Raw genomic sequence first — 23,321 nt, 5'->3', positions numbered from 1 at the left:
GTAAGGTATAGTGATAACATTCCATTATTAACTAACCATTAATTCCTTCTTAACCTGTTCCTTTTGATTTTCTGTGGCTTTCAAAGCTGCTGTGAATTCTTTTACTGTTCTTTCATCTAAGTCTTTTTTCTTCTATTCCTAGACCTTTTTCTTTCTTCTGTCCCATGTTAGTGTCAGTAATATTATTCAAGCGAATTGTATTCTTTTCTGTTCTATTTCACGTTCTCGAAGTCTTACCCACTGTCTGCTGATGGCCATGAATATCATGCTCCATTCTACTAATGTATTTGTCTCAGGCTGACTGGTGGGATCTTTTCACTATCCTTATTTTTTTTTTTGTAAAGCCTTTTCTGGTCATAGATCTCTCTTCTAGGACAGCCTTTCAAACTTATTTTTATATGCTCTTTGTTTTTCTTGTATTGCTTGCTTAATTCCTGTTGACCCAGTTTTTATCACACGCATTTGGCGATTTTTTCCTTACCTAATGTCCCATTTACAGCTGTTTTATGGCTTTTTCAATATTTGTCCATTCTTCTCCAATAGTGTCCGTAGAAGTTAATTATTCTAATTATTTTTCTAATTTATTTTGATAAAGACCCTTGACACATAAACCTGTGGAAAATATACTTTATAGACCTTTTCTTGCTTCTGTGTGGTAAAGGTTCTCTTCTACATCCATTTAGCCAAAGCGTTACTAGTCAGCCCTTGGCACGTTCATACAAAAACATGATACGTAACGCTCATTTTAAAAACATATAAAATACATAAACCTTAGGTGAATGAAGTATCGGATTGCTAAACCTGATCGTAAACCCAATGAAGTACGTAAACAGAACGGAATGTGCCCCATGTTTGTCATAACCGCTAAAATCGCTCCGCTTTTGTTTCGACCTTAGTGCCTAAGAAATCTCAGTGCTCCAACATGGTTCATCAAGCATATAGTAGTACAAAAATGTCAACTTGGGTTCCAGAGTCCCATGGAAAGAGCTGTATATAATTCTGATTTGATATAGCTTCATCAATGGAAAGCCACTACTGCTGTCGTACGTAGCAGTAGGTCTTTCCGAAGATAATCCAATGCAAACACGTTCATCAACACACCGTATCACTTACAGGCAAAAGCACACCTCCACTCAAGAACAACCTCTAACGGAAGAGAACTGAAGAAGAACGCTTTGTTTACTTTCAAAATTCACAATCCACGTGGAATGTCTCAGAGCCTCACTTCTGTCGCTCGAGGCCGCACTCACCACAAAAATTTTAGGCAGAGAAATTGATGCAGAAGACGTAGGAGGGGGTATACGGAAGTGGATCACTGGGAGCAGATATGGTGCAAAAATTGCTTACGATTAGTAGATACGTAATAAACTTAATGCATGGAAATTGGTACATATAACAGACGAGTTTCGAAGTGCACCTGTTCTTTTTTTTAACTGTGGTTGTTCCTTCGCTTTTCCAGTTCACATTCATATCGCCAGCAGTCGACCTGAGCAGCTTTAGAATCGTAGAAATGTCTGTGATGGATTTGTTATTCAGCTGACATCCAGTGGCTTCTCCTCATTCGAGGCCGCTTAGCTCTCCTGACTGACTGCTTCTACCGTTACACCCCAGCACTCCCTCACTGCGTTTACACTGCCAGGTCAGACACTGATGACATCTAGTGGTCAATTCTGCTTTTTGTATCGGTGTTCGGATACTTTGTATCAGACAGTGCATATCCACAGTACTGGCCATTAAAATTGCTATAGCCTAAAGATGACTCACTACAGAGGCTAAATTTAACCGACATGAAGAAGATGCTGTGATATGTAAATGATTATCTTTTCAGAGCATTCACACTAGGTTGGCACCGGTGGCGACACCTACAACGTGCTGACGTGAGGAAAGTTTCCAACCGACTTCTCAAACACAAACAGCAGTTGACCGGCGTTGCCTGGTGAAACGTTGTTGTGATGCCTCGTGTAAGGGCCGAGCGGTGGCCGTGCGTTTCTGGCGCTGCAGTCCGAAGCCACGGGACTGCTACGGTCGCAGGTTCGAATCCTGCCTCGGGCATGGATGTTTGTGATGTCCTTAGGTTAGTTAGGTTTAAGTAGTTCTAAGTTCTAGGGGACTTATGACCTAAGATGTTGAGTCCCATAGTGCTCAGAGCCATTTGAACCATTAGAACCTCGTGTAAGGAGGAGAAATGCGTACCATCACGTTTCCGACTTTGATAAAGGTCGGAACTCCGTGCTGGATCCTAACGGCCTCGTATCACTAGCAGTCGAGGTGACAGGCATCTTATCCGCATGGCTGTAATGGATCGTGCAGCCACGTCTCGATCACTGGTTCAACAGATGGGGACGTTTGCAGGACACAACCATCTGCACGAACAGTTCGACGATGTTTGCAGCAGCATGGACTATCAGCTCGGAGACCGTGGCTGCGGTTACCCTTAACGCAGCATCACAGACAGGAGCGCCTGCGACGGTGTACTCAACGTGGAACCTGGGTGCACGAACGGCAAAACGTCATTTTTTTCGGATGAATCCAGGTTCTGTCTACAGCATCATGACGGTCTCATCCGTGTTTGGCGACATCACGTTGAACGCACATTGGAAGCGTGTATTCGTCATCGCCATACTGGCGTGTCACCCGGCATGATGGTATGTGATGCCACTGGTTACACGTCTCGTTCACCTCTTGTTCGCATTGACGGCACTTTGAATAGTGGACGTTACATTTCAGATGTGTTACGACCCGTGGCTCTACGCTTCATTCGATCCCTGCGAAATCCTACATTTCAGTCGGATAATGCACGACCGTATGTTGCAGGTCCTGTACGGGCCTTTCTGGGTACAGAAAATGTTCGACTGCTGCTCTGGCCAGCACATTCTCCAGATCTCTCACCAATTCAATAGATTATCGATGAAGTTCTTTTTGAACTGTAACGTTTTCCTGGATTAATAAAATTCTTGGTGATAACGTCGCACATTTTTTAAAAATTGCACCTATAAAATGAGAAGTATAGTTGTTCTGAAACGCTGTACCTTTCCGGAAATAAGCAACGCTTCTTTAGAGCTCTTCACATCGTGAATAAAAACACTTATGTTAATGGCCGTTGAAATTAATTACCGGCGGCAACGAGAGCGTCAGAAGAGGGTTTAATTCCGCAGATAATGCACTCTCCCCGTTACACACCTTTACTTTATGACCAATCTTTTGACATACTACGTGGCTTAACATCAGACTTACCAGAAAAAGTTTGGGATTATAGTTCAGTTGGTTTCCTAAGTACGCGATGTTGATTAATGCGTTAACCAATGTACCCCTGCCACGTTTCTATTGTTGAACATATTTTTGTTTTTTCTTGATCTGCATTTTGACTATCGTTATGTTCATCTGACTGCACACGTACCACTCTGCCTGCTGAACTGCCTGTTACGAACATGGAGTAACAGCGAAAACACCACATTAGGCGGTAGTGTAGTCGTTCAAGAAACACTGAACAACTGGCATGCCGGTTGCTTTCATTTAACGCTGAAGAGCTAAGGAAACTGGTACACCAGTCTAATATCGTGTGGGGCCCTAGCGAGCACTCAGAAGTGCCACAACGAGAGGTGGCATGGACTCGACTAATGTGTGAAGTAGTGCTGGAAGGAATTGACACCATGAATCCTCCAGGGCTGACCGTAAATCAGTAAGAGTACGATGGGGTGGACATCTCTTCTGAACATCGTGTTGCAAGGCACCCCAAATATGCTGAATAATTTTCATGCCTGGGGAGGCTACCGGAAATGTATAAACTCCACAAGCTTGAACAGATCCCTGCTGACATGCAGGATGCATGGATGAATGAGGTGTTCCCACAGTCATAAGTATTGAGACAATGGGAATACAGGAACAAAGTACCATTATCCAAGATGGCGGCGATGGCGCCATCCAAGATGGCGGTGATGACGTCATTCAAGATGGCGGCTTTTGGCGGGAAGTTTGAATTTTGGCGGATATTGCCGCGTCCCCTTCACCCAGAAAAATTACGTGAAGTTCAAATTCCAACATGATAATGCGTCACACCTAGGAAAGTGGCGGGAAAAATGGACATGTCTTTATTATTTAACCAATTTAAAGCAGATGTGTTCGCCTCTGGGTCTGGACTCCAACTCGCTTAGTTCATATTGGTGCCACCAGAGGGCGCTCTCCAGACATCAGATAATGACGCATGTACCATTATTCAGGATGGACGCACCCGATGTATCCACCACGAACTCCAGATCTCAAGTGGTTTAGTTCATATCGTCAACACCAGAGGACGCCACCGCGACGTCAGGTGATGATGCAAGATCGTCTGCTCTCTTTTGCGTGTGCGTAAGAACCGGACACGAGCCGCGCCTCCATCCCACAGGCATGCGACCGATTACGTCACACACCCTTGGCCGCCACCTCCGTACACACACCGGACATACTCTTCTGTAAATATGCTAACACTCACACCATGAATCTAACCTATCACTTACCTAAATACTTAATTCCATTTCAATTATAGTCATATTCAATAATTCAATTTACAATATTAATATTCTATGAGCAACTGAGAAGTTCCACATTTTCCCACTATCAGCGTGGTGTTCCTTCATGACCTAGCACCCTCACCCCCCCCCCCCCCCCCTCCTTGAACGCTGCACTCCTATTGGCCACGTGATTCGACTTCATATAGGTATGAAAAGGTGTTCACTATACTTTCAACTATCTAGTTTCAACTACCTTTCAAGATCCAGACCGCCACTTGTTCCTAGGAACGGACGCCGAAAGGAATTCTGGCAGTAAAGAAAGGTCACTTGCGCTTTCACCACCAACCTAAGAAAATTGTTGCAAACAAAGCTCACCACCACTAACCTAGGCCTCAAGGGCGCAACCTCTTCATAGGGGTTGCTGGTAAAAGGACTCATCCCGCACTAGGCTGATGGAGAGGGCAAGGAATGTACTTTATTTATTTGGGAGCAACTTATTTAGGGATCGAGTATATGTATCACAGAATACACGCTCTGATATCCACAACATCATACAGACCTGCTAACTAGTCCTACAAAACGCATCTATAACGCTATACACACACGCTTGCTAATTGTAAAACATCAAAATTAACACATTGCACAACCTACAGACATGCGAACCACTCATAAATAATGCAAAGCATTTACGTCTAGATAGCCAAACAGCTCGTAAATTGACAAAATAATAATCCATCTAAAAGACTCTGCTCGCTAATCGTCAATTGTCGAAATCATACACCAGTCTCTATTTAAACAATTAAAGGCAGCGCCACCACCAACTGTATTCGCCACTGAGTCCATAGCCGAAGTGACTTAGTCCATATCTATACCACTAGAGGTCGCTCTAATGACTGTCAGGTGATGACGCAAGTACCGTAATCTAAGATGGCGCCACCTAGTGGGTTCCCCACGAGTTCCAGACCCCAGTTGTCTTAGCACACTTCTCCGCCGCCAGAGGACGCCTCTGTGACACCAGCTGATGATGAAGTACAGTTATCCACGATGGCGGTAAACCGTGTGTTTTCAGTGAGGTCTAATACTAAGTATCACCAGCAGAGGACGCTCTCACCCGTTTCGTGACATAAACCAAGATGGTGGGAAACCGACTCAGCCTGCTCTGGATGGCTGGGGAGAGTAAGGTTGGAGTACACTCTATTTATTTAATTTACACTCTATTTATTTAATGTATTCAAGAGTAGCCTCCCATATTTGTAAAAATAAAGTACTAACCAAATGTCAGTTTGGTTTTCAGAAAAGCTTTTCAACAGAAAATGCTATATATGCTTTTACTGATCAAATATTAAATGCTCTGAATAACCGGACATCACCCATTGGTATTTTTTGTGATCTCTCAAAGGCCTTTGACTGTGTAAATCATGGAATTCTTTTAGATAAGCTAAATCATTATGGTTTGAGGGGGGCAGTACAAAAATGGTTTAATTCATACTTAACTGGAAGAATGCAGAAAGTTGAAATAAGTGGATCACGTAATGTTAATACAACAGCTGATTTCTCAAAATGGGGGGGGGGGGGGCTATCAAGTACAGGGTCCCACAGGGTTCGGTCTTAGGTCCTTTACTGTTCTTGATATACATTAATGACTTACCATTCCATATTGATGAAGATGCAAAGTTAGTTCTTTTTGCTGATGATACAAGTATAGTAATAACATTCAAAAACCAAGAACTAAGTGATGTAATTGTAAATGATGTTTTTCACAAAATTATTAAGTGGTTCTCAGCAAACGGACTCTCTTTAGATTTTGATAAAACACAGTATATACAGTTCCATACAGTAAATGGCACAACTCCAGTAATAACTATAGACTTTGAACAGAAGTCTGTAGCTAAGGTAGAATTTTCAAAATTTTTAGGTGTGTCCATTGATGAGAGGTTAAACTGGAAGCAACACATTGATGGTCTGCTGAAACGTCTGAGTTCAGCTACGTATGCTATTAGGGTTATTGCAAATTTTGGTGATAAGAATCTCAGTAAATTAGCTTACTATGCCCTACTTTCATTCACTGCTTTCGTATGGTATCATATTCTGGGGTAATTCATCGTTGAGTAGAAAAGTATTCATTGCTCAAAAACGTGTAATCAGGATAATTGCTGGAGCCCCGCCCACGGTCATCCTGCAGACATCTATTTAAGGATCTAAAGATCCTCACAGTAACCTCCCAGTATATATAATCACTTATGAAATTTGTTGTTAATAATCCAGCCCAGTTCAAAAGTAATAGCAGTGTGCATAACTATAATACCAGGACAAAGGATGATCTTCACTATGCAGTGTTAAATATGACTTTGGCACAGAAAGGGGTAAATTATGCTGCCACAAAAGTCTTTTGGTCACCTACCCGAACAGCATCAAAAGCCTGACAGATAGTCAACCAACATTTAAAAATAAATTAAAAGAAATTTCTAGATGACAACTCCTTCTACTCATTGGCTGAATATTTAGATGTAAAATTAAGGGAGGGGAAAAAAAACTGAGTTAATCATTAGTGTCATGCAATATTTTGTGTAATGTAATATCTTGTACAAGACATCTTTCATTAACCTGACACGTTTCCAACATCATTACGAAGTGTCGTATTCATGACCTATGGAACAAGTATTAACTAATCTAATCTAATCTAATCTAATCAAATCTAATCTACTCGTAATTTCAGTGCACAATAACCAGACCTGCTCCAGAATAATTCTTCCCGCGATGGGTAGACAAGCTTCAGTACTCGTAAACCCTCGTCCAAATAGCAGGGCTACAAAGCAGCTCCAGAAATAATGCATCAACGTGTGCAAGCACCCTGTCCAGTAGAGTGGCACAGGAGGTGAGCGATAAGTGACGCATCACTCAGATGTCAAACCATGCACAGTCCCTGCTCGCTTCCCACAAGGAGGAGGTGGCGGGTACCCCTATTCAATACTTAAAACCTGAGAAACTTCCGCATCCACTTGACGGCCAAGATGACGCGATCGCACCTACAGCCGACGCAGAGCCGTCAGCTGTTAAGGCACTTCACAGATCTCCATTTAGGGCTGCTGCCCACAACACCCATGAATTGAGTCAGCCGCAGGTCGGGCGTACCTGCGGCTCTCGTCGAACACCGGTGAAAGGTTTGCATACTTCTATGACTTCTATCCGTTCATAACTGTCATAGCACTCCAAAGCGCGTTCACGCCAGTCACCATATTCGAAAACACGCGATATCTAGTGTTGTTGACATATGCATTCAACTGCACGTACCCTCCCCAGCCTGACTGATACATCGTCATTTAACGAGAATTGGCTTATATCAGCCAAGTCCAGCTCTCTGTAATTTTTTACTGCATCAGAAATAGTTAATCTTCACTCTCTGCCCTAACAGAACCTGTTTATCAAAATATCGCCCCATCCATTCTTTCTCCCGGATATAAAGTGATAGCCTTCCTGTTCTCAACATACGCAGATGTTCTCACCGCTCCTATATCCCGCCCCAACAATCGAACATTTTCGTTGTGGGGTTGTCTGTCGTTATTTTGCAAAGATTGCTAAATTGCACAGACAGTTCCCTCAATACATACACCTCTAACCTGTTCTTTCTTTCTACAGACGCTACACTCAGTGGTAATAAACAATTTTACACTGATCACCATATCGCACCGAGAACTAAACATCGCAAAGTTGTCTAAAGGTCATCAAATACATACGACTATTTCTGTTTTCTTGCTTGCATTTCTACAGACATCTCCAGGCTCCTCTATTAAACGAACAACCATATTTTCGGCATAATATTATACAATTTTCGCTGCACGTGTCGATATGAAGCACACAGCAGTAGCCCCCCCCCCCCCCCCCCCCCCCACTGATCGCTAACGCAACATAATGCACAAGATATAGACTGTCAATTGTTTCTCCACAAACAACAAACTTTAGCGATGTGCAGCGTGCTACCGACCATTGGTTAACTATAAACAAGTATAGTAAACTGATATTTGCACTCTCGAATACCGAAGTCGGCGATGTAAGTGATTTCAGATGATCAATATTGTTTACAAACCAACTACAGTCTTTCACACGTCTAGAGAACAGGCAAACGTGTGTTGAACACACCCCAATCGATATTCCCTCAACTAAATAAATGCACCAAATGTACAGAAGCAGTCGACCGAACAATTTACATGGGAGGGTATAGCACTCCACCGCAAACGCTCCATCTTTCCAAAGTTACACTTGATCACGAAAGCCTCCCAGCACGTAGAAAGTATTAATTCGCTATTGAGTCGTCTAGAAGATGGTAAAGTTAACTATGATACATTCCTACACCAAAACAGACCTCTGCATTCGGAAGATTGTTACTATTAACATGGGAACGCGAATCAATACCACCACAGACTTTGCATACACGAACACATTCTATAAAACCCTCACATACTGTATATCTCCTGTCATTATACTTACAATTAAATCTTACAATCGTGGTCTCAACTGAAGCATATTCCGCAATGTGCGAAGTATTGGAAATACATTCCGATGAACGATGTGGCTCTGGAAATACTTGTTTGTACCTTCCCTACCACTAGACATACTCTCCCAATCGCTATCACACTACTCCAAGTTCACCGGATCTGAAATCCCCGGATTTCTTTCGGTGGGGGAAGTTGAAGGATATTTGCTATCGTGATCCACCGACAACGCCTGCCAACATGCGTCAGCACATTGTCAACGCATGTGCGAACATTACGGAAGGCCAACTACTTTCTGTTGAGAGTAATGTCGTTACACGTATTGTTAAATGCATTGAAGTTCTAGATATCCGCTGCTTTCATAGACTACCTATACGTAGCGTCTTTGCCGCAGGTGTGACTCACTGCTCAAAGCCGACGAGAAGAATCGGACACTAGAATTTATTCGATTTCCGCAATTGTGGCCCGTATCTTCTCTATAATGACTGACCATTCGTCTCTCTTCCGCTTACATTATTTTTTCTAGATGCGCCACGTGCCGCAACACCACTATGAGGCTTCTGTCTCGCCGTGGACAGTGTTTTTGGCTCGTCAGTGTAAATATGTACGTCTTCACCAGTCTGAACAAGACGCAAATTTTCGGCGGTCAGCAATGGCTTTCCACCCGCAATGTGTGGCTGATGTAATTCGGACCATAGAGAGTTCCATTATATTTAACAAAGAAGCATTAGTGTATGTCACTAGATTTACGTACAGTCACAAGTAATTTATACTGCTCAGCAACTTATTGTGACTGCGAGAGACGGATTATCTCTGACTCGTGATACAATGACTGTTTATATAATGTGGAACATTACGTGCACAATGGACTGATTACTTCTGGTGTAGAATTGCGGAGAGTAGGATCTCACCGAAATTGTGATTAGCGGCATTGTTGAAAACTGCCTTTTTGAATATCGAATGCAGTTTTTTTATGAATTATGACAACATTTCATCTCATACAATAGGATGATGTATACTGAAATGTGGCTAGGACGATCACTTACGGAAAAATATAATTTCGTAAATGGAAGAAGTATTTTCAGTTCTTTGGTTATTTTAACTTCTCCCTTGTCTGTGGCTCGGAACAATATTTGCTGTATCGTAACTCGTAGGGAAATTTGAATCCTGGGAAATCAGTGGAGCCTGCACTACGGTCGTTCATGCTCTATTTTAAGAGGTAAAATTCTGGACTTTGTGAAAATTGACTCACGACTTGGACAGTGATTCCCAAGCTGGACAGTGAGAACGTCATAGCACGCAATACGTATTTCCCCACGGCGTAAGATTGTGCGTCTGATTATTTTAAGATCGCCGCAATTCCGTAGAGCCACAGAGATTTTATTCCAGGTGGTAACTTGGACAACGAGAGTCAAAGTATGATTATGAGCTGTAACTTGTAATCATTTTGTTTTATAGACTTCGGAATTCAAAGCAGTAACCAAATTTCTTCCTGTGTGGGATCGTTTAAAATTAGTTGGAAAGCTACTTCTCTCGCCCATAAGTTTCCATTCAAATAACTAGACATTATTCAGTCATATTAATTTTAACTTCAGTTTCTGGAGGGGGGGGGGGGGGAGGCAAGAAGCTTAAGTACTATACCACACCTCGATAGCACATTTCAATCGCACAAACTTTATCTCATACAAACATTGTGGGAACATACTAAAATGTAGACTTTCACGGCCGGAAATATCACGTCCATCATAAGAAGAGGAGAAACGGAACGATCAGCTGTTGCGGAGCATGCTTTCCAGCCAGGGAACCACAACATTCGTTTCGAGGAGACGCAGGTACTAGAGGCCACAAGCGGATATTACGAAAGTCTCTACAGGGAGGTAATCGAAATCGCTAAACACCCTCATGATTTCAATCGAAAGGAGGAGGGCGTGAAATTAAGCGGTATATGGATGCCCGTGTTAAAGAAGATGTGTACCACCCGTCCACTACTGGGTGATGGCAACGGCGATCGACGGCGACGGACAGCGGCCAATTGCACTGACGTTTTCAAAACACGTGACGTCACGCCGCGGCGCGGGAGCGCGCGGTCACGGAATTTAGCGGCAGTCCGTAGCGAACCAGTGGGTGTGTTGGACCTTCCATCGAGCTACGGACCCTCTTGAAGATGTGTCCCGCAGTCGGAGACGAAACGTTGGCAATTGACACAGAATTCATCAACCGACCACGGCATAACAGCCCGGATAATTATAATGGACATGATTGTGGGAACAGCGAGTAAAGCGCTGAAGTCAGCACTTCCTAAATTTGAGAGTTCTATGAGGGCTTGTCAACAGCGATTGAATTCATCTGCATAATTTGTACTTGGTCAGAATGATTTCGCATGTTATTGCGATGTAATTTTCTTAGGTTTCTCTTCAATCTACTGAAACAGCAAGAGACAAATAAACCATTGGTAAAGGGACATGTAAAATGTTGCAACTTTTTATGTGTAATGTATGTTGCGGGTTTGTGGAGTAGTAGAATACCTTGTACAGCTTTGTTGGGGAGATGGCGGCAGAGATCATCCGTCAGCCCAGAGAAAACAGCAGAGCGCTGGAACCAGAGACCATCACGCACCAGCTGGCCGCTGGAAGAACAACTAACTGTTTTACACTGATTGCCCAGATAATTGAGACCACTTCTGTAATAGCCGGTATTTCCAGGTTTGGCACGGATAACAGCGGCGACGCTTCGTGGCACGGAAGCGATTAGGCCTTGGTAGGTCGCTGCAAGGAGTTGGCATCACATCTGCACACAAATCACTTACTCCCCTTAAATTCCGGGGAGAGGGCGATGAACTCTGACGCCGCGTTCTGTCACATCCCAGATGTATTCGATTGGTTTCAGATCTGGTGAGTTGGGGGCCGCCAAATCAATTGTGGAACTCGCAACTGTCTTTCTCGGACCAATCCATCACACTCCTGGCCTTCTGACACGGCGCATTATCTTACTGAAAAATGCCACTGCCATCGGGAAACATTATCGTCGTGAAAGGGAGCACGTGGTCTGCAACCAGTGTTCGATACTCCTTGGCCGTTATGGTGCATTGCACGAGCGCCACTGGACTCATCAATGCCCACTTGAATGTTCTCCAGAGCACAAAGGAGCCGCCGCCAGCTTGTCTCCGTCACGCAGTTCAGGTGCCCAGGTGCTCTTCCCCTGGGAGACGACGGATTCGAGCCCTCCCACCGGAATCATGAAGAAGCTACATCTACATTTATACCTCGCAAGGCCCCCAACGGTGTGTGGCGGAGGGCACTTTACGTGCCATTGTCGTTACCTCCCATTCCTGTTCCACTCGTGTATGATTCGCGGGAAGAACGACTGCAGGAAACCCTCCGTGCGCGCTCGAATCTCTCTAGTTTTACATTCGTGATCTCCTCGGGAGGTATAAGTAGGGGGAAGCAATATATTCGATACCTCATCCAGAAACGCGCCCTCTCGAAACCTGGACAGCAAGCTACACAGCGATGCAAAGCGCCTCTCTTGAAGAGCCTGCCACTTGAGTTTGCTAAACATCTCTGTAACGCTATCACGCGTACCAAATAACCCTGTGAAGAAACGCGCCGCTCTTTTTTGGATCTTCTCTATCTCCTCTGTCAACCAGCCCTGGTACGAATCCGACACTGATGAGCAATACTCAATTATAGGCCGAACGGGTGTTTGTAGGCCACCTCCTTTGTTCATGGACTACATTTTCTAAAGACTCTTCCAATGAATCTCAGATTTTCACCCGCTTTACCAACAATTAATTTTATATGATCAATCCACTAGAAATCGTTATTGTAACGTTCCCTCTTTCTGTTTATTTAGGTTTGATTTGTTTGATTGTTATTCTTTATTTCTATTATTCGGAATCTTTTTTTTTTTATTATTAAATTGAGCCTGAAACTAATAAATACTTCGCGTGAAGTACGATATGCAGCATAAACAAAAATTAATTTCGGAAATGTAATCCACTGAATATTAAAAGTAAAGCTTTTGAACAACGCGCGTGACTGACTAGATACATTCAGAGGGTACGTACATTCGCGTGCGAGTGGTTGCGGTCTGATGAGAAATTTTCCTTGTGAAATAATTTCGTCGTAACACACTCGGAGATTGCGAACGTACATTCAGAGTAGAGGCACGTACGTTCTATCATTCCCCGTGGCCTGGGTAAAAGAATGGCAATTATTTAAATCTAAGAGTATTTCTTTTGCATCGGACTAGTATTTTTATAAGAAAAAGAAGATTGCAGGTTCTGAATGTCTCGGAAAAACGAATCGGAAGTAATTTTAGCGGCCACGAAAGGAAAGTAGATAGCACAATCACGTACCTCTATTGTTGAGCAGCGCCGTTTTGAAGATCTACGGTTCCATCTAAAACTCGCCTTCTCTGCTTAACATAAATACTCCATAGGCATGGGAATAAGGCTTGTTGTGCGATGAAAATAATATAAAACACATCTTGCGTCTTTTACCTCATTCATTTACCACACACACACACACACACTAGTAATTAGACAGTACGACATCCCACCAGCCCATCAGAACAAAAAGTAGTCGTTCATACAAGAAATAAAAAAGAAGGGCGAAATTGTTCCTATGTCTCTCAAAGATAAAAAGTTTACCAGATATTTCTCTGGTGTGTCACTGGAACAATTTTTCAGCACCTCTGCGATTAAATCACAATATTTTCAGTTCCTTTACATCACCCCCTTGGGCGAATTGTCTGAAGAAATATCAATTTTGCGGGCAATGAGCCCAAACACTTTGCACACTGGTAGTCCTTGACTGTTATTCACACGTAATGGGATTGCACTGTCAGTGTCTCTCTCCCGATCATTTCATTCTACAAACATGGTTTTGATGCCAGTTTTGACACATGACAATGAGGACAAAACATTTATATAAGGATACACAGAACACATGTAAAACACACATAAACTTACATACTATACACACAAAATTATTACATCGTCCTTGACACAAAATCATCACATTTGGATAATTGTTACATCCTCCTATTACCTTCTTTCTTCTCTCTTTTTTTTGTATTGTATACACAAAATTATTTTATTATTTCTTGGTACATCGCATTATACAAAGGTATTACATTGTTTTATACATAGTCTATCGCTATATAAACAGTCTTCTTTTACACTTGCTGCTCATAAAATTCATAATTCCTAAGTCTTTTTTTTTATTAAAAAAATTTTCAGGAGAGTCACATATTTATTAGAGTGTTCGGATCTAGATTGTGGGTTAATAGTCGTGTCTGGGGCAGCAAGAGGCGTTAGCTCTTGCTTAGAGTTGGTTCTGCTTTCCACTGCTTCTCTCTTCTACGCCAAGATCTGCTTCGTGACATCCTTTCCGTATTTTACTATTGTCTCGTCATGGGTAATATAAACATGTAACAAACAAAAATTCACATGGATTAATACTTAGTCTAACTTAATACTAATACATATATATACATATAAACATAGGCGTTGTTCAAAGGTAACGTGGGGCGTGAATCATGAGCTGGGGTAGTCAGACTTTATTTCGGGTTTCAGGAATCTGTGTTTCTACATGTCTTGGCACTTCGTTGGGTGTCCATTTAAACGTAGATTTTGCTTTGCATTTAAATTGTCCTTCTATGTTATGCCGTTAGCCAATAATGTGTCATATGCACATAAGTGCACTCGCAACAATCAGTTTGGTGGCGCGCTGCGCGCCGTGTGGAACTCGGCAGTTGCGCGGGCCCACCGCCGTAAGGCGATGCCGCGCGTTTCGGTCCAAACTTTTCAGTGTCTCGTGCAGTGTTCACAGAGTTTGCAAAAAACCCAACCGCACTTGTTTCCACTTGCTGTACACCTTGGCTGTGGGAAGGGACCACTCGGTGCCTCCGAAGTCCACTGCACAAAGGTAAGTACTGCACTTCACTATTTGGCTAGCAACGGCACACTGTCCTATGTAGTGCACAAACACTTGTACCGCCGCAGTCTTCGTCGATTCACTATGTGTCTTTTACCTCGAAGGAAAAGGTTCGTGATATGAAACGTATTTTCACTTGTCTATTTGCATATAGCTCACAGGTCACTGACACTGAATAACATTGTCTCACTGTCCTGTCCATTCAGAAACAAAACTGTAGCTCATGATATCACTAGCTTGTCTTTTATGATAAATGCCCGCGTTCGTTATTTGTTCCAGCGATTTTTTACTGAACCTTGTCGGCGTACCTTTTTGCTCATAACATTTTTATTACATAAATTGGTAGGTGATTGTGTTCTCAGAAAGTACGTGCCTCTAATACTATATTTCGCGATCGTGACACTGTCTGACATCTCATAGAGCATAGGAGAACACGTTTGAGAACAACAGCACTTTTTTACCCTATGTCGTGCTACTGATGCACTTATGTATTGAAATAACAATACTAGGACATGAACGCACTATAAGTGCTTTTAGAAGTTGTCTCCAAATGAGGCAAAGTTTGTTCATTCTCTACCCGCGAGTTACTATGTGGGAGGGGGGATTCTTTCATTCTTTCGTCACCCAAGTTTGTAACAACGCATGGTACACACACATCATAAACATAAAGGAATAAAATAATAATAGGAAATGAGTAAACAGACATAAATAAATCACTATACATAAATTGCTAGGTAGTACAAACAACAGATTAATAATGAAGCTTGGCTGCTGTTCGCTACTGCCTCTAAAGTATGTGCTCGCGTATATGGTGTTTTTTTTGTGTTCATATTTGTGTTACTTCTTCTCCTTCCATCAAATATCTTCCGCTCAGATTGGTCAAAATATTATAAACACATAAAAAAATATAATCAATGTACTACATCCCTCTAAAGTCAGCGTACATCCTTCGTATTTTCATACTAAAAAAATAGATTATTAAAATTCTTTGGCGTTACTGGGTATCACGTAGTATGTTTCTCAGTGATCTTGGTAATGTTTTATTACGTCAATCGTCAGTCATAGTGACATTAATGTAACTTCATGACTTTTCCCCGCCGATTGAAGTCTCGCAGTATCTCGCCGAGCGCCACCTGTAAATAATTGTGTTTGTTTCGGCGTTACCTCATTTTTTCGGCTAGTTGGCTACCTGTAACTTACCTTATACATACTCCTTTATTTTTTTTATAAGGGACGGTGTTATGTTTGCTTCAGTTAACATTCACAGATTGTATCTCAACATCGTACTTGCATTCAAACATGTATATAAAGTTAAAAAAAAAATTATCTGTATGACAGTAAGATCACACAAGTTGTTATTCATGTATCCTATCTTTAGGTGCACTTTTCTTAGATCAAGTTACTGTGCGTATGGTGTATATATATATATACACTTTCATTAGCAGTTAGGAATCCTTTTTTATAATTGCAGCATACAAAAAAAATTTAAGGTCGTGTTTTGTGCGATATATTTATAGATAAAAACTCGTGGTGTGGATACGTCAAAGACACAAAATACTTTCTCAGCAACCTATCGTGTACTTGCGTCACAAATTTAACCTTTGTACCTTAGCGAGTCCAATATTTTTCTTTGTAACTTACCCTGTACCTTACTGCCTTGATACACAAGTGGCAAAAAAAAAAAGAATAAATAACTTACATATATTTTGCTGTGAGGTCTGTGCCAATTGTTCGCTCCAGATACCTCCGTACATAAACTTAAAACTAAAATACCACTGTGACCAAACAAAAAACATTCCGTCAAAACTTACAAGTACACTTCGTGTTAAACATCGCTAGTCACCAACTGACGTGTATGTACTAGCTTACCTGTGTCTTGCGTCCACGTTCACTGACAAATGTAAACAGAAATAGTGAAATGCTCTGATTCACTTAGCTGCATAAGATGTATTTTCTTTATCCTAATCGTGCTCGTTCCTTTTTTTACAGTAACTTATTTTATACTTGTGCATTATTAGATATGACGTATGATACTTAATTATAGTAGAATTTTCTTAAGTCTCTGTGTGCATACAGCCCTTTGATCTTACCACTGTGAGGGTATGCAAGTAAATAACAACCGTCGTGCGGAATATGTGCGATTACGTACGGACCAGTATATTTCATTTGCCACTTAGCGTTTTTCTTAGCTAGCAAGGAAGATTTCACGTGAGTTTTGAGTAACACCTTTTCTCTGATTGTAAATCTGGTAACACCATGTAGCCGTTTATCATAATGCTTCTTTCGGCATTGGGCCTGTTGTGTGATAGAGATTAATACTTGCCTTATTTTTTCATTTAGGTCGACGGGTTGTCTAGGAAAAGACGGGATAGGGTTTACCCATTCATTATTTTCTTTCTTATTGCAATTAGTTCTGACGGCGTAACTGCAGTGTCGTATATTGGGAGATTGTTTACCACCTGTTCAAAAACGTTTAAGTATTCAATCCATTTAGACTGCTTGTTGGCTACGTATGTCCTCATAAACCTATTCAATTCACGGAATATTCTTTCATTCAATTCACGGAATATTCTTTCAATAGGGTTTGATTGCGGGCTATACCGGGATATCAGTATTTGTTTAACCTGTTGTTCTTTCAGAAATTTTTTCCAAGCATGGCACGTAAAATAGGTTGCGTTATCTGTTAACATCGCCTGTGGTTTCCCAACAGACAGGAAGTAGTCGTTTAGCATACGTCTGATAATAGGCTTAGCTGCAGTTGTTTTCGTGGCATATAATTTCACATACTCTGAAAATACATCATATACTCCAATAATATATTTTACACCTCCCCTGGCAGAGGGTAAAGGACCCATAGCATCTATGCATACTAGCTCTAGTGGGTTTTTTGGTAAAATAGGATGCAACTCTGTCTCGCAGTTCAGATTGACAGGCTTAACCTTCTGACAAATAATACAAGTTTTCAAAATTTGTTGTGTGCGTCGAAGCATATTGGGAAAGTAACAGTACATATTTAATTTCTTACAGCACTTGCAGGTACCGTAGTGTCCCCAAGCGTAGTGAGTATGCCAAATTAAACTTTTCTCATATGCTTCGGGCACACAAACGCACCATGTATCGCTGTACATGTTCCTCCTGTAAAATAATACATCCTTGTGTAATCTGTAATGTTGTCTTATGGGTAAAGGGGGGTTATTGTTTAACTGGAATCTAACTTTTCTCCACCGGTCATTTTCTTCCTGTAATTTGGCCATATTATTGCACATATCCAAAAAATATTTCCTGAATTTTGTGTCCTTGATGAGCATAACTTTAAATTCTGTGTTCTCTCCTACCAATTCTTCGAACTCAGGTAGTCCTTGTGGTAATCTTGACAGTGCGTCGGCGATTACGTTATCCTTGCCATTCACATATATCATTTCAAAATCATAAGACTGCAAAAATAACGTCCACCGCGCAAGGCGATTGTGTAGCAACCTACAAGTGAGTAAAAAGCTTAATGCCTGATGGTCGCTGTAGATTCGTATATGTTTGACAAATAGATAATAGTGGAATTTTTTAATAGTCCACAAAATAGAAAGGGCTTCCAATTCTGTTGTGGAATACCTGCGATCGCATTCTGACAGAGTACGGCTAGCAAAACTAATTATCTTAACATTGTCGGAGCTAGCGCCTATGTCCAGCTGAAATAGACAGGCTCCTAGTCCCGAAAATGAAGCATCCGCCGCTATACAGAAATCTTTGCTCATGTCAGGATGTTCTAGTATTTTAGAATTAACCAAAGCATGTTTTATTTTTTCAAACTCGGTCTGGCATTGAGGCGTCCAGATCCACTGTTTGTCCTTCTTTAAGAGGCCCAATAATGCAGGTCTATTGAGCAATTGGTTCGGCACGAACCTGCGAAAGAAAGAACACAATCCCACAAATGCCTTTAGCTGTCGTTTTGTGCACGGCGTGGGAAAGTTTTTTATGGCTAACAGTTTTTCTGGGTCGGGTCTTATCCCTGCCGGCGAAATTATGTGACCGAGAAATTTTATGTCTTTTCTCACAAATTTTGATTTGCTAAGGTTTGCTGTGACACCTGCCGCTGAAAGCCTCTGTAACATTCTTTCCAAAATCTCTATATGTTCATCCCATGTAGGTGTTGCTATTAATATGTCATCTATATAAACTGTGAGTTTGTCAAGAAGGTCAGGTCCTAAAACAGTGTCGAGCACAGTTATGAAAACGCCGGCACTAACGTTCAATCCGAACGGTAGAACACAATACTGGTAGGACCTACCTGCAAATATGAATGCTGTATACTTCCTACTATCAGGTGATAGTAGGATTTGCCAATATGAACTACGGAGGTCTACACTAGTTAAATATTGCACCCCATGAAAACGCTGCAGCTGTTCTTCCAGGTTTTCAGCTCGGGTGGTTACTGGAACTATAATCTTATTAATTTCCCTTGCGTCGAGAACGAGTCTCACCGAATTGTCGGCTTTCTTGGCCGCTAATAGTGGACTGCAATAAGGCGATAATGAAGTCTCTATGATATTCCACGAGAGCATTTTCTTTATTTCTTGAGCCACTGCCTCTCTTTGTGACCAAGGTATAGAATAGGTATTCTTACAGAAAGTGTCGTGGGGCCGGACATCCATGCTATACTGATACGTCCTAATGACCCCGGGTCTTTTATCAAACACACGAGCATAGCGTAACAATACACTTCTAAGATCACCCTTCTGTTGTTGTGAGATTTCCGAGCATTCAGATATTTTCTGTTCAATTTCATGCTGCTCTACCTGCTGATACCACAGTTCACTCGAGTCGCTATTTCGTGAAGTATTGACCTTTAGGATTTGGATGTGTATATTTCGACAAGCTTTGTCGTTACTACTCTTGACTTTTATTAAATCCACACTACAGTTCTTTCCGTTAATATATAAATGACACTTTCCAGATTCCAAGTCAATTTTAGCACACTTTTCCCTTAAGAAGTCCATGCCGAAAATGCACCGTTCTGTCAACCCTTCTACAACTAGAAAAATTGACTGAAAAACAATGTCTTCAATCTGCACTTCGACCATGGTTTGCATTTTAATTAACTTGGATATACCGCCTATGGCTCCTAATATCCTACAATTTTGTACTGGATAGGTCGGTAAAGTCGTGTGGATATTAATCTCTTTAAATAGTGCCTTGGACATCACACTAATTTTCGCACCAGTATCTACAAGGATATGCGTAGGTACTTTTCCTACTACGGCCTGTAAATTAGCTTGTACTATACCATCACCTTCACATGACTGTGGTTCTTCCTCCTTGGTCAATAAATCACGCATATCCGTTTCATCTTGGTACCTGAGCAATTTACTTTCATGACAGCATGGATCGCCCCCACGACAATCTATGGCCAACATTGGGGAGCATAATGAGGCCATGTTTAGTTTAACGCTCCACGGTTCATATCTGTTTGTGTTTCGTTTGCGACTTCAATTATGTTTACCCCTGACGTGTTGCTCCTTAGTTGAGTATTTCTGTCGTGGTTTTGCCCTGAGTTTAGCGGAATAGTGTCACCTAGCGTTTCTGATTGATAGGCTTGGCTGTTAGCAGGATGTTGCCACTGCCTACTTTGATGATCTCCCGTGTGGTTGCGGCTAAATTCAGGCTGGAAATTATTATAACTATTTCCCCACTGGTTCCTATTGCCATTTCTGTACCAGTTACGTTTTCGGTCACCGGAATAACCAGAAAAATTCCTATCCCCGTTTTTTCTTTTTCTATTGTATTGCGGATGGCAGGTCTGATTGTAGCAGTTGTAATTTCCTCCCGAACTCGGGCCTGGCATCTGTGCTGTAGGGGCGCGATCGACAAAAGCCGGTCGCGATTCAGCCGCGCACGCTACATTGTTGACGCCGTAATGCGGCTGGCGCTGTATAGGCTGGTTGCTACCGCTGCCACGAAAATTGTTTTGGTAGGCTTGATTTTGCCTAGCATCCTCATTAATTAAATCGATAGAATCTAATACAGATAGGAAATATTCGAGATTGCTCTCTGGTACTTGTACTAATTTTTCTCTGATACTGATCGGTAATTTTGCCTTCAGGATGCGCAGTACGTCTGTGTGTGTGACGGGCTCGTCCCAGAATCGCGTTTTGTTTAAGTATTTTTCAAAATACTTCCGGAGTGATCCAAATTTTGGATTGTATGGCTCCGGGTTAAACAGAGCTTTTCTCAATCTCTCTTGTACACCATGGGACCAATACTTAGATAAAAATGCAGCTTCAAATTGTTCTAATGTCTGACAATTTTCCGACATTTCCATTGCCCATAGGGCACCATCCCCTTGAATATATCCAGTTACATACTGTAATTTTTGCTTTTCAGACCAGGTCTTAGGCAACACATTCTTAAATGACTTTATAAAAATTACCGGGTGGACGGATTTTTTTTCTGGGATAAACACTTGAAACTGCCTGTGTTTTATAAGGCTTTCCTCTAACAGAACAGCCGACAAAGTTGGTTCGGTTGTCTGGTGTCTCTCTCGTTCGTCGCGGTAATGTTGATTACCGTAACGACCTTGGTTTGGTGAAAACATGGGTACATCGGGATAAAGATAACTGTTTGCTGCGTCGTCACTCTTACCTGTGCGTCTGTCATCAAATTCCTCTTCTGAATGTTGTTCTCTTTCGTTCTGTGTATGGTGTTTACTCTTTAGTTGCTCGTCTACATGTTTTTTCCAGTCAGGTAAGTCCTGTGTCAGAGTCTTTTGTAACTGAGCTAGGTCAGTTTGAAGTTTAGTTACAGACGTGTTTTGGGTAGTGTACACCTGTTCTACAGTGTTAGTTATTGCTTTTTTCAGTTCTGTTTCTAATGTATGGTTGATATGTTTGTCTTTTTCCTCTAAAAATTCGTCAAACTGCTGTTTTTGTTGTTTCGTCATGTCATCAACTTGGTCTACAGCCTCCTGCATTTTGACACTAAGCTCGGTCTGTTGAAAACTCATAGCTTCAAAATTTTCGGTTAAGGTACGGATCTGTTCTGGCATATCCTTAACTGTGGACTTTAAGTTATCAATGTTTTGGCTCATGTAATTTAAATCTTCGCGTACTACCTCTATCACTTGATCTGCTACCTCTCTTTTTAACTGGGTCAGTTGAGTCGTCAGATTATTTTGCATGTCGGTCAGGTTCTTCACGTCATTGTCTATTTTGTCCATTTGTGTCGTTACACTGGCTATCTGGGTAGTGACAGCGTTTATCTGCGCTGTGACATTGTCTGTGTGAGCTTGCATTTGTGCTGCAACATTTTCTACTCGATTGTTAACAGTACCTATCTGAGCTGCAACATTTTCTGTGTGAGCTTGCATTTGTGACGCAACATTTTCTACAACTTGAGCTGCAAACTGCGACATTAAATTTGTCTGCATCTCTCTAAACATGCGTATAAGGTTTGTTTCTACTGGGTCTTGTGTATTGTCAGTATTCGTATCTGTTTCTGTAGTCGACATATTGTCGCCCGTCGCCTGCGACTGAGCACTGCCGGTCGCTGTGACTGTGTTTTCGGTATTCGCAGTACTTTCGGCCTCAAAGTTTTGTAAGGGTTGGACTATTGATTCCTCATCTGACGAACTATCCATGGTTTTTGTCTGAGATCTGAGTTTCACCATGCCGATTCACAACACAAAACAGCGTGCAGCCGAACTTCACTATAACTACAGCTCGTACTACACGTAAATAAATCACAGATGGCTTTGCACTCGTCCGTGAAAATTCACGTAGTAAAATATGTCTCTGGCAAAACAGAAGACTGATAAATGTCTCTTACTTTTTTCGCGCTCAATCAATAAAAATTGTCCGCCATCTTGTGATGCATTTACATATAATAGAAAATGAACTAATGCAATTTTTACGTAAACTAAAAAGAAATGGAAAAGAATTTGGAAAAAGGAATTGATGCGTTCTACGCAGTGGGTGTCGAAAAAATAAAAAAAAACTGTCGCACATTTACTTTCAACTAAAGCGGATTAGTGCTGTTGTTCTTACCTTACGTGTGTTTTCTGACGGTTTTGTAGTGAGATGAATTAACATTAAATGGTCCAAAACTTCTTTTCGAAAATTAGTAATTTCCATGTGGTTTTTCGTTTCTGGTACGTAGCTCGCATGACATGCAACAGAAACAATATGTTGTAGTGGCAATAATGGATGGCAAGAAAAAAAACTTAAATATTTCAACTAACAATTCTACTGATTTTTACTGAAATTATGGTCATGGCACTCGGTCGCCATTGTAACGTTCCCTCTTTCTGTTTATTTAGGTTTGATTTGTTTGATTGTTATTGTTTATTTCTATTATTCGGAATCTTTTTTTTTTATTAAATTGAGCCTGAAACTTACGTAATAAATACTTCGCGT

General features: G+C 41.5%; 1 protein-coding gene across 1 annotated transcript in view; it reads right to left on the bottom strand.

Annotated features, from left to right (window-relative positions):
- LOC126295618 (lysine-specific demethylase 9-like) overlaps positions 1-22,417 on the bottom strand; it is a 72,650-nt gene extending 50,233 nt beyond the window's left edge. Inside the window, exon 1 of the mRNA XM_049988089.1 lies at positions 21,553-22,417. Coding sequence (XP_049844046.1) covers positions 21,553-22,417 — 865 coding nt within the window. The remainder of the gene's footprint in view (positions 1-21,552) is intronic.
- Positions 22,418-23,321: the final 904 nt, after the last annotated feature.

This window comes from Schistocerca gregaria, chromosome 1 (assembly GCF_023897955.1).
Source record: "Schistocerca gregaria isolate iqSchGreg1 chromosome 1, iqSchGreg1.2, whole genome shotgun sequence".
NCBI lineage: Eukaryota > Metazoa > Arthropoda > Insecta > Orthoptera > Acrididae > Schistocerca > Schistocerca gregaria.
The sequence above is the reverse complement of the archived record's forward strand: the minus strand, read 5'-3'. Positions and strand labels throughout refer to the sequence as shown.